Source organism: Geotrypetes seraphini, chromosome 3 (genome assembly GCF_902459505.1).
Source record: "Geotrypetes seraphini chromosome 3, aGeoSer1.1, whole genome shotgun sequence".
Lineage (NCBI taxonomy): Eukaryota > Metazoa > Chordata > Amphibia > Gymnophiona > Dermophiidae > Geotrypetes > Geotrypetes seraphini.
Genome location: NC_047086.1, coordinates 249,153,407 through 249,165,924, shown reverse-complemented (window position 1 = coordinate 249,165,924; position 12,518 = coordinate 249,153,407). Strand labels below are relative to the sequence as shown.

Sequence of the window (12,518 nt, the reverse complement as noted above, 5' to 3'; positions counted from 1 at the left end):
TGCAGATCTCAAGGCTGAAAAACAATGTGACAAACGTAGTGGCTGTTGCCTGAAGAATGCTAAGTTGCAATAAGAGAGGCATAACGAACAGAAAGGAGATGTTGATGCCCCTATACAAATTGTTGGTGCGGCTCCATTTGGAGTATTGTGTCTAGTTTTGGAGGCCATATCTCTTTAAGGACATAAAAAGACTTGAGGCAACAAAAATGATACAGGGTTTGTGCCCTAAGATGTATGAGAAAAGGCAGGAAGACTTGAATATGTATATGCTATAGAAAAGGAGAGAGAGAGAGGGTTGTTTGACGAACTTGCTGCACTTCTTTGAGGGAGTAAACAGACAGATAGACAAGGGCGACCCGGTCGACATTGTAAATCTGGATTTTCAGAAGGCATTTGACAAGGTTCTGCATGAATGACTACTTTGGAAAATTGCGAGCCACGGAATCGAGGGTGAAACACTCACATGGATTAAAAACTGGCTGGAGCATAGGAAACAGAGAGTGGGGGTAAATGGACAATACTCGGACTGGAAGAGCGTCACCAATGGAGTGCCACAGGGCTCGGTGCTAGGACTCGTGCTCTTCAACATCTTTATAAACGATCTGGACATTGGTATGACAAGTGAGGTGATTAAATTTGAGGACGATACAAAGTTATTCAGAGTAGTAAAGACACAGGGGGATTGCGAAGATCTGCAATGTGACATAATCAGGCTCGAGGAATGGGCATCAACAAGGCAGATGAGGTTCAATATGGATAAGTGTAAAGTGATGCATGTAGATAACAAAATTCTCATGCACAAATACAGGATGTCCGGGGGGGAGGGGTACTTGGAGACATCTCCCAGGAAAGAGACTTGGGAGTTCTGATCGACAAGTCAATGAAGCCATCCACACAATGCGCGGCAGCGGCGAAAAGGGCAAACAGAATGCTAGGAATGATTAAGAAGGGGATCACGAACAGATCGGAGAAGGTTATCATGTCACTGTACCGGGCCATGGTGCCCCCTTAACTGGAGTACTGCGTCCAGCACTGGTCGCCGTACATGAAGAAGGACACGGTACTACTCGAAAGGGTCCAGAGAAGAGCGACTAAGATGGTTAAGGGGCTGGAAGAGTTGCAATACAGTGAAAGATTAGAGAAACTGGGCCTTATCTCCCTCGAAAAGAGGAGTTTGAGAGGGGACATGATCGAAACATTCAAGGTACTGGAGGGAATAGACTTAGTAGATAAGGACAGGTTGTTCACCCTATCCAAGGTTGGGAGAACAAGAGGGCACTCTCTAAAATTGAAAGAGGATAGATTCTGTACGAACGTAAGGCAGTTCTTCTTCACCCAGAGAGTGGTAGAAAACTGGAATGCTCTTCCGGAGTCTGTCATAGGGGAAAACACCCTCCAGGGATTCAAGACAAAGTTAGACAAGTTCATAATGAGCAAGTATGTACGCTGGTAGGACTAGTTTCAGAGTGCTGGTCTTTGACCAGAGGGCCGCTGCATGAGCGAACTGCTGGGCATGATGGACCACTGGTCTGACCCAGCAGCGGCAATTCTTATGTTCTTATGAGGGAGGTATTTAGGAGTAACGTCAGGAAATATGTTTTCACCGAGAAAGATAATGGATGCATGGAATATCCTTCCAGGAGAGGTAGTAGAGTCAAAAACGGTGAGCAAATTTAAATAGAAAGAGGATAGAAATATAACACGGCTGTTGAGGTGTGGTGTTACATAAGAGTAGTGGAGCTAAGGCCAAAGCAAGACAGACTTCTATGGTGTGTGTTCCACATTTTGTAAGAGACGCTGTATGAAGTGCACACCTTAGACCCTTGAAGAAGCCCTTATTCGGGCGAAACGGGTCCCGTCGGCACGGCACAGACAGCAAAAAGAAAAAAGCCACTATTAAAAAAAGATAAGTGCAATATTAAATTGTTTAATTAGTATTTGAGTACTGCATAATAGAAAAAAGTGGAATTCAATGATTGATACTTATGAGCCGTTTGAACAATCGTTTATGATTTGACGGTGTAGGTATCTGAGAACTCCACTAATATAAACATTTAACACACCAGTCTATATTGTTTGGTCTGTTTCCAGAATTGAGGACTGGGTGCCATCACATTCTAATTGAGTGTTCCCACTATTGTTCTGCAAATGGCAAAATACTGACAAAGTTCAGAAACTTCAGTTTTGCAAATCACTTTGTTGTCATGTACTGTGAGTGAGGGTGCAGGGGGAAGAGAGAGACATTTTGACTGGTAAGTTGAATACTGTCAGCAATACTTAGAGTCTTGGTTATATCATCCCCATCATGTTTGGCTGCCTTTATGGTTGGCATGGTGGAGACTTGATAGGCCTGTGCAGAGTGGTAAGTATGACTTTGGCCACCTTGTTGGGCAAACTGGATGGACTATGTGGATATTTATCTGCTGTCATTACTGTTTTACTTTTACTGTGTAGATGGAAAAATTATGTTCTTACCTGTTAATTTTCTTTCCTTTAGACACAGCAGATGAATCCAGAGACCAATGGGATAGCACACATCTACCAGCAGGCGGAGATAGAGAAACTGATTAACAGGTGGTCCTATTGGCTGGCACTCCTCCTGTATCTTCAGTATAGCTCCTTGCCCAAGCATCCGTAACAATCAATAGTCATAGCATGTAAAAAAACTTATTTCCTATAACAAATCTCAAAAGGCAATAATACAGAATACAACCATCAATAATAACAAACTCCGAAAGTTGCAAAAGAAAAAACCGATAGACAATATCCAGAAAGGGTGGGGCTCTGGATTCATCTGCTGCGTCTACTCTAAAGGAAAGAAAATTAACAGGTAAGAACATAATTTTTCCTTCCTTAGCAACAGCAGCTGATGAATCCAGAGACCAATGGGATGTAGCAAACAATCCTCAATCTGGGTGGGAAGCAAATGCCGCCTCCGCAACAACCGAAGCATTAAACGCATCCACTGTATGCGCCCCCACATCCAACCGGTAATGCTGAGATAAAGCACTATCAGAAGACCAATTAGCTGCGAGACAAAACTCCTCCAAGGAAAAAACCTCTGGACTGAATCCAAGAAGTAGCCATCGCTCTGGCGGAATGGTTATGAAGTTCTTTCGCCAACCGCTTCCCTGCCATCAAGCAAACGTAAAGAATGTGCTCCTGGACCCATCGAGCAATGGAGGCTTTGGACGCCGCCATATATTTGAGTGTCCCTTGAAGAATACAAAAAAGTGATCTAAACAACTAAAAGTTGTTAGAAACCTAGCTCGCGGAGAACGCTCCGCACTTTCAAAAAATGCAGTGAATAAAAGCATGTCTCCCCATTTCTCCTCCCAAGAAGAAAGAAGGAAAAGTGAGAGTGTCATAAAAGAAAGGATGACACCTCCTTAGAAAGAAATTGTGGTACCGTCCGAACTGACACCCCAAATTTTGTAAATCAGAAATAGGAATCCCCGCCGAACAAGGCCTGCAACTCAGAAAACCGCCGAGCTGAAGCCATGGCCACAAGAAATCCCGAGTTCAACGACATAGCCTTTTAGAGTCTCAAAAGACAAGGATGAAATGAAGCCTTCAGTAAACTGTGAAGAAGTACCTTAAGACTGTACTCCGGACAGGGCTTTCTAAGAGGTGTGCGAATATACCGTACTCTGTATAGGAACTGAACTACATGAAGCTGAGAAGTAAGCAATATACCCTTGTAACAAGCTAAGAATGGCACTTGAAGCTGAAGGGAACTGAATGCTAAGCCCTTGGCAATACACTTGTGCCAAAAAAGAACTCTGGAAGGGTGCAAATGTTGAGAAGTACCCAAGAAAGGAAAAACCTTCAAAAGGAAGCAGAAGCCACAGGTGAAGATATCTGTATCTCCTGGATAAGAGAAGAAACAACCTGCTTTGCATAACCCTTACACATCAGCATAACCCTTAAAAGTCACCCTTGACTTTTCAAAAGCTAGGTCGTAATACCAAAGTAGTATGAATATCCATATTGATCGGACCCTAGGTGAGCAAATCCAGAGATACCAAGAAATTCAACAGTGCACGTCTGATTCTCGCCAACACGTGGCTGCTGCATCAACACTCCTAGAAACATAGTTGGATTCAAGCCCCGCAAAATATACCCTGCTACGGCCTGCATAAAAAGAAAATCAGACTTGGGGAATAACTAGAAGAACAGTGCGGTGCTTCCCACAACGCCGGAAAAAACATGTCCCATCTTATGTGCACTGCTATAAACCGGCACCTGCACAATCAGCTGCACATGGCCACAACAAACATCGACGAAAGAGAGCCTCGGAATAAACAGGACTACTATTGCTGCACTGAAACCCAATGAGGAGAACAAGTGCGAGCATGAAATCGCACTGCTACTGCCGCACTGTAACCAACAAGGAAACCAAGCGCGTGCATGCAAAGGGCGGGAAAGTCCCAGCTCCCTCAATGGATTTCTAGTCATAAAACTTAGCCTTAATAAAATATCCATTCCTTAAACGTACGTTGACAGAACACACAGTACTAAGATTCCCAAACAGAACCTGAAGTTCAAACAACAGTAAAAAACACATACATACTCACAAGCTTGTTAGGGCCAGTTGAAGCCAGTAAAAGCTGGTTGTGCAGCACTAACAGGGCTGAATGTAGCAACTGTGGTCTCCCTTTTTTTTTTTAACAGAGAAGGGAAAGAAGAAAAAATCGAGAGACCCCGTCAGACCCTCTAGCAATGAAGGGAGGGTGAGGCAGGGACCTGGGGGGGGGCCCAGGTGTAACCCCTAAAGCCGGCACCATTCAGCCGGATACCCCTGTCTCACTGAAGAGAAATCTCAACAGGAGAAATAGAATGGCAGTCTCACTGAAGAGAAACCTCAACAGGAGAAAATAATTTTCCAGTCACAGCCAGAATTCAGGAGCTAGTTGAATAGCAACCATCACCTGCTGGGAGATAGAGCATACTGAAGATACAGGAGAAGTGCCAGCCAATAGGACCACCTGTTAATCAGTTTCTCTATCTCTGCCTGCTGGTAGATATGTGCTATCCCATTGGTCTCTGGATTCATCTGCTGCTGTTGCTAAGGAAATACTGTATGTTTCAGATTATAATTCCCAACATGGCCGGTACATTTGCAATACCTTGTAGACAAAGGTTTTGACATTATGCTAAACACATGCATAATAGGTGTGTTATACAATTGCCCTATTAAGTATAGATACATTTACAAGGAATAAATATACATTTAAAAAAAAGTATAACATGTACAACTGAAACTCTGTCCCTGGGCACGCTCACTGTAAATAGGAATAAAAAAAATGTATAGGGTTGTTCCCTACTTATGGCTTTGATACTTATATACGAGTATGTTGAAAATTTTTATAAAACTCTCTCTATATTTAAAGACCAGTTTAGAAAGCCTACCTTAAATTACTTCCACATTCTGAGTAATTTTAAACAAAGCCCCTTCTACATGTAAAATATGTTTTCCATGTAGAAATCAGTTTTAGAATTCACCCCACAAAGCATTGTGAGTTCACATACTGTTGTTTCTTTATTGACATGATTATGCTTTGTTCCACACAGAGATTTATCAAAGAACTACTGCAGAAACCCAGATAATGATATAAGCCCCTGGTGTTACACCACAGATCCTAGTGTGAGATGGGAGTACTGCAATCTGCAGAAATGTTCTGTTCCAACCATTAATGAAGTACAACATCCAGTTAAGAAACCTGAAACATCAAGTTCACCTATCAAACCCGAAGTCAACCTAGGTTATGTTGATGATTTTTTATTTTTATTTTTAAAGTTGTTATTGTCTTGCTTTAGTGAATCTTTCATTAGCTGTGAGCTTGATTTTTATCCCAGGACAAGCAGGCAGCATATTATCAACATGTGGGTGATATCATCCATGGAGCCCCGCAGCGGACAGCCTTGCAAGCAGACTTGCTTGAAGATCTTTTAAGAGCTCACGAATGCCTTCCCGCCCGAGTTAGGTCTCGCGTCTCCTCAGTTCTTAGTTTTCCGTAGAGCCAAGAAGCTCTTTTTCTCAGCTCTGCAGTTTTCAAACTAAATGCCTTCTCGCACTGCAGCTTTCTGTTTTTGTTTTATTTTACTTTCTTTCTCAAAGTCACTGTGCGGCGCGTCTTAAAATAACTTTTTTTCTGTCGGTCTTCGTCCGGCGGGACTTGGGCTTAGGCCCTGCCGCTGGCCCTTGTTCGCCTGCGGATGCTTTTTTGAATATGTCCCAGCCTCTTACCGGTTTTAAAAAGTGTAGCCAGTGTGGCCGGGCCATCTCATTAACTGACCCCCATCGTTGGTACATTCAGTACTTAGGACCTCAATATTGTCCTGAGTCCTGCCCACGCTGTGCTACCCTTCAGAAACGAGCTCTTCGCAGACGTCGTGAAAAGATCCTTGAGCTTTATGGGCCAATGGAGCCGTCTGTGGAGAAGACCTCGCGACCTTGGCCTCAGTGATGGCCTCATCTACCAAGCCCTCGACCTCGAGCAAGTCACACTTGACCGACCTCGAAGGCCTTGTCAGCTATGCCTCTTAAGGTTCAGTCCTCAGGCAAATCTCTCCGAGACCCTCCTCTATGCGTGCCTCCAAACATAGGGAATACTCATCATCGAGGTCGCCCTCATTGGAGCACACTGCTGCACCTCAAAGACCAGATCCATTGGTCTCGGTGCCTGTCTTCGAGGACATGCTGAAAGCTATTTTGACCACACAGATTACCTCAGTCTTTGCTCAGCTTGTCTCTGCCTTGGCCATATTCCTTGCAAGCCAGCCTGAGCATACTATCGAGGCACCTCGAGATAAGCCTCGTCGGTCTCGACCATTGTCCTCCAGTGACTCCTTACTTCGTCCTACCAGGTCCGAATTTCCAGCTCTTCGGTCTTTTGGTGAAGATGTAGACAGACCTCGTTCGAGGCATTTGTCGAAACATACCTCATCGTCAAGGCACCTAGCTTTCAAGAAGCCTAAAGAGTCTTCTCGTAGAAGTAGAGTCTCATAAGGTTATCCGGTCTCCTATGCCTCGATTGTCGAAGCTCTTCGAGACCTCTTCGAAGCCCAGGCCTATGTCTCGACCTCCAAAACCTTCAACACCTTCTGCTTCTCCACCTCGAGGCAAGTCCAGGTCGAGGACTCCTCCCATATACACGAAGCATGAGTCCAGGCTTTCAATCCCTCGTACTGCTGGGACCTCCATCGAGGCTTCTGAAACGTAAGCACTCTCTGACTCCACCTATATCACACAGCGGAGCTTCTTCTGTGACTCTTACGTTAGATACTGACATGCCTTCTCAATACTCCAGAGAAGCTTCTCCATCTTACTCAGCGGCACCTAAGTGTCGCTCATTTTCACTTCATGAGGAGCCTTCAACCTCCAAATCAACTTCTTTCTCAAGATTCATTTTTTATATGAGTACAGCTCTTCAGCTTGATCTCCAGTCTGAGTGTAAGTATACTCCTGAGTTACCCCATCCGCCAAAAGAATCCTTGAGACTTCCCATGAATTCTGTCTTAAAACAGACTTTTCTCAGGAATCTCAAGACTCCATACTCTATACCGGCTATTCCCTCTAAAATGGAATCTCGCTATCGTACGGTTCCTTGCAAGGGGTTTGAGAAATCACAGTTTTCCCATCAATCCTTGGTGATGGAGTTTTCTCTTAAAAAATCTAATCCCTCCAGGGTTTATGCGATGGTCCCTCCATGCAGGGAGGGCCACACCATGGATAAATTTGGTTGTCGCCTTTATCAGAATTCCATGATGGCGAATCGAATTCTCAATTACAACTTCATCGTTATCTCTTATTTCAAGTATGGCATTAAGCTTATGCCCAACTTTTTTCCTGACTTGTCCGTGGATCGTCTACCTGCATTTAAACAACTTCCTAGCATTCTATCCGCTAAGAGAGCAAATAGAATGCTAGGTATAATCAAGAAGGGTATTACAACCAGAACAAAAGAAGTTATCCTGCTGTTGTATCGGACGATGGTGCGCCCGCACCTGGAATACTGCGTCCAATATTGGTCGCTGTACCTTAAGAAGGATATGGCGTTACTCGAGAGGGTTCAGAGGAGAGCGACACGTCTTATAAAAGGGATGGAAAACCTTTCATACGCGGAGAGATTGATGAAACTGGGTCTCTATTCCCTGGAGAAGAGACTTAGAGGGGATATCATAGAGACTTACAAGATCATGAAGGGCATAGAGAGAGAGTAGAGAGGGACAGATTCTTCAAACTTTCAAAAAATAAAAGAACATGAGGGCATTCGGAAAAGTTGAAAGGGAACAGATTCAAAACAAATGCTAGGAAGTTCTTCTTTACCCAACGTGTGATGGACACCTGGAATGCGCTTCCAGAGGACGTAATAGGGCAGAGTACGGTACTGGGGTTTAAGAAAGGATTGGACAATTTCCTGCTGGAAAAGGGGATAGAAGGGTATAGATAGAGAATTACTGCACAGGCCCTGGACCTGTTGGGCCGCCGCATGAGCGTACTGCTGGGCATGATGGATCTCAGGTCTGACCCAGCGGAGGCATTTCTTATGTTCTTATGTTAAGCAGATATTCTCACAAATACATCTTTACATGCTCCAAGCCACCTATGATGCATTTGAGATGTCCTCTAGGGTTATTGCCTTTGCTATTGCAATGCGCCGTTTGGCTTGGTTACATATTGTGGATATGGATCCTAACCTATAGGACCGTCTTGCTAATTTACCCTGACGATTCCATCGAGGCTGCTACCAAGCGTCTCTCTGAGCATGAGAAGTCATTTGCCTCTTTGGTGTGGCCAAAGGCTAAAACTCCAGCAGCTAAGCCTTATAAGCTGCCTCCACGACGTTACCCTCAGAAGTCGACTCTGGCTTTCTCCAGGCCTCCATCTAAAAGACCGCAGCAGCAACAGCGTCAACAAAAAACCTTAGACCCCTGCTGCAGCTAAGCTGGCACAGTCCTTTTGACAATCTAGGTCTGTCCATTTCATCCACCTCCATCCATCAGACTTCTCTTCTTCCCATAGGAGGTCGGCTCCATCACTTTTACCAACAGTGGGAGCAGATTACATCAGACCTCTGGGTTCTCACCATCATTCAGGAGGGCTACTCACTTCAGTTCCTTCAAGTGCCTCCAGATCGCCCTCCAAAAGAGTTTCCTTCCAGTTTGTCACAACTTCCCCTTCTTCTTCAGGAGGCTCAGGCCCTTCTTCACCTTTCAGCTATCGAGGAGGTTCCCATGAACCAAAGGGACACAGGATTTTATTCCCGTTATTTTCTAGTCCCAAAGAAGACAGGAGACTTGCAACCTATTCTGGACCTCAGAGCCCTCAACAAATTTCTTGTCAAAGAGAAGTTTCGGATGCTCTCTCTTCCAACACTGTACCCCCTGATGGATCAAGGAGATTGGTTATGCTCTCTAGATCTCAAAGAAGCTTACACTTATATTCCAATTCATCCAGCCTCTCACAGATTCCTTAGATTTCAGGTGGGGAATCTTCATCTTCAGTACCGAGTTCTTCCTTTCGGACTCGCCTCATCCCTCAGGGTCTTCACAAAGTGCCTCGTTGTGGTAGCCGCAGCCCTGTGGACGCAGGGTCTTCAGGTGTTTCCTTACCTAGACAACTGGCTCATCAAAGTGTCGTCTCAACAGGAGGTTATTGTAGTGACCCAACGGACTATTACATTTCTTCAAAGTCTGGGGTTCGAAATCAATTTTCCAAAATCTCAACTACATCCCTCCCAAACTCTATAGTTTATTGGAGCCGTTCTGGACACTGTTCAACTCAGAGCATTCCTGCCTCAATCACATCAGGACACTCTCATACACCTGTGTCATCAAGTATCTTCCCTCTCCTCAATATCGGCAAGACATATGATGGTGCTTCTAGGTCACATGGATTCTACAGTTCACGTGACTCCTTTTGCTAGACTTCACCTCAGAATTCCTCAGTGGACTCTAGCGTCTCAGTGGCAGCAAGCTTCAGATCCACTCTCTCAACACATTACAGTAACCCCTTCGTTGACACAGTCTCTTCAGTGGTGGATGCTCTCTTCCAATCTTTCCAGAGGTTTGCTATTCCACACGCCTCCCTCATCAGAAGATTCTCACAACAGACTCGTCAACCTATGCTTGGGGAGCTCATCTCGATGATTTCCGTACTCAAGGCCATTGGTCCAGCACCGATCGTCAATGTCACATTAATCTGTTGGAACTTGGAGCGATCTTCAATGCTCTCAAAGCTTTTCAACATCTTCATGACCATGTAGTCCTAGTTTGCACGGACAACCAAGTTGCCATGTACTATTGTCAACAAGCAGGGAGGTACGGGCTCTATCTCTCTGTGTCAAGATGCTCTGAAACTTTGAAGTGGGCAGTTCTTCACAACATTTTTCTCAGAGCTGCCTACATTCAAGGAAAACAAAACTGCTTGGCAGACAAATTGAGCCACCTTCTACAACCTCACGAATGGACATTCAATTCCTCATCTGTACATCAAGTTTTTGCTCAATGGGGGACTCTGAAGATGGATCTCTTTGCATCTCCCCAGAACAAGCTGCCTCAGTTTTTACTCAAGGATATACTCTCCTCATCACCTCGAGGCAGATGCTTTCCTCCTGGACTGGACAAATCAGTTTCTCTATGCGTTCCCTCCATTCCCTCTGATTCTCAAGACTTGTCAAACTCAAGACTTGTCAAACTCAAGACGTGCCACCATGATTCTGATAGCTCCTCGGTGGCCCAGACAACCGTGGTACTCCCTTCTACTTCAACTTAGCACCAAGGAGCCTCTACTTCTACCAGTATTTCCCTTTCTGCTTACACAGAGTCAAGGATCTCTGCTTCATCCCTACCTGCAGTCTCTACACTTAACAGCTTGGTACCTCTCACCCTGACTGCCTCTGTACAGTTCTCTCAATCTGTTCAAGACATTCTAGAGGCTTCCAGGAACCCGTCAACTAGACAGTGTTACAACCAGAAATGGACTACGTTTTCTGCTTGGTGTGCTACTCATCACAAGGAGCCGCTGTCTACCTCCTTGTCTTCAGTTTTCGATTACCTGCTGCACTTATCTCAATCTGGCCTCAAATCCATATCTATTCGAGTCCACCTCAGTGCCATTGCTGCTTTTCATCAGCCTATTGAAGGGAAACCTCTCTCTGCTCATCCTCTGGTTTCCAGATTTATGAAAGGACTTTTCAATGTCAAGCCACCTCTCAAGCCACTTCCAGTGGTTTGGGACCTCAATCTGGTCCTTACTCACTTGATGAGACCTCCATTTGAACTAATAGATAAGGCTCATCTTAAATATCTTACTTGGAAAGTGATATTTCTCATTGCTCTCACCTCTGCTAGACGTGTCAGTGAGCTACAAACTTTAATAGCAGATCCACCTTTCACAGTTTTCCATAATGACAAGGTGGTCCTTCGTACTCATCCAAAATTCTTACCTAAGTGGTCTCAGAATTTCATCTCAATCAATCCATTGTTCTTCCAGTGTTCTTTCCAAAGCCTCATTCTCATCCTGGAGAAATAGCGCTTCATACTCTGGACGTGCTTTGGCTTTCTACTTGCAATGCACTCAATCTCACAGAACTTCGCCTCAACTTTTCATCTCCTTCGATCCAAATAGATTGGGGCATCCTGTTTCCAAACGAACCATCTCCAACTGGAGGACTGCTTGCATCTCTTTCTGCTATGCTCGGGCTGGTCTCCCTCTGCAGGGTCGAGTCATGAGCGATGGCGGCATCTGTAGCTTTCCTCAGATCAACTCCTATTGAGGAAATCTGCAAGGCTGCCACTTGGTTCTCGTTTCATACATTCACCTCTCATTATTGTCTGGATACTTTTTCCAGAAGAGATGGCCATTTTGGCCAGTCAGTCTTACAACATTTATTCTCCTAAATTGCCAACACTCCCACCATCCCATTCTGGTTAGCTTGGAGGTCACCCACATGTTGAAAATATGCTGCCTGCTTGTCCTAGGATAAAGCACAGTTATTTACCGTAACAGTTGTTATCCAGGGACAGCAGGCAGATATTCTCACAACCCACCCACCTCCCCTGGTTGGCTTCATAGCTAGCTATCTGAACTGAGGAGACGCTCAACCTGACTCGGGCGGGAAGGCATGCACACATGTGCGGTGAAGCACTCGCGAGCTCTTAAAAGATCTTCAAGCAAGTCTGCTTGCGAGGCTGTCCGTTGCGGGTCTCCATAGATGACATCACCCACATGTTGAGAATATCTGCCTGCTGTCCCTGGATAACAACTGTTACGGTAAGTAACTGTGCTTTATGTGGTACTTTACAATAGCCTAAGGGTGGAGTGTTTCAACCTAGTCTTTAGGGGGTTCATATAACAAATGTGCACAAGATCTGTTTGCTTTAAATGGATTTAGTGCAAGCAGTATATAACGTGAAAATTTCATGAGTATTCCTTAAGCTTTTCTGGCCAAGTGGTGCCCAACGACTGGGATGGGCGCTGTTGCTTCAAATTATCAAAGGTGTGCTTTGTA

At 44.8% G+C, this 12,518-nt stretch overlaps 1 protein-coding gene across 1 annotated transcript in view; it reads left to right on the top strand.

Moving 5' to 3' along the window:
- The window catches only part of PLG (plasminogen), a 256,749-nt gene that overhangs the window by 132,383 nt on the left and 111,848 nt on the right, over positions 1 to 12,518 (top strand). Inside the window, exon 11 of the mRNA XM_033938421.1 lies at positions 5,575 to 5,765. Coding sequence (XP_033794312.1) covers positions 5,575 to 5,765 — 191 coding nt within the window. The remainder of the gene's footprint in view (positions 1 to 5,574; positions 5,766 to 12,518) is intronic.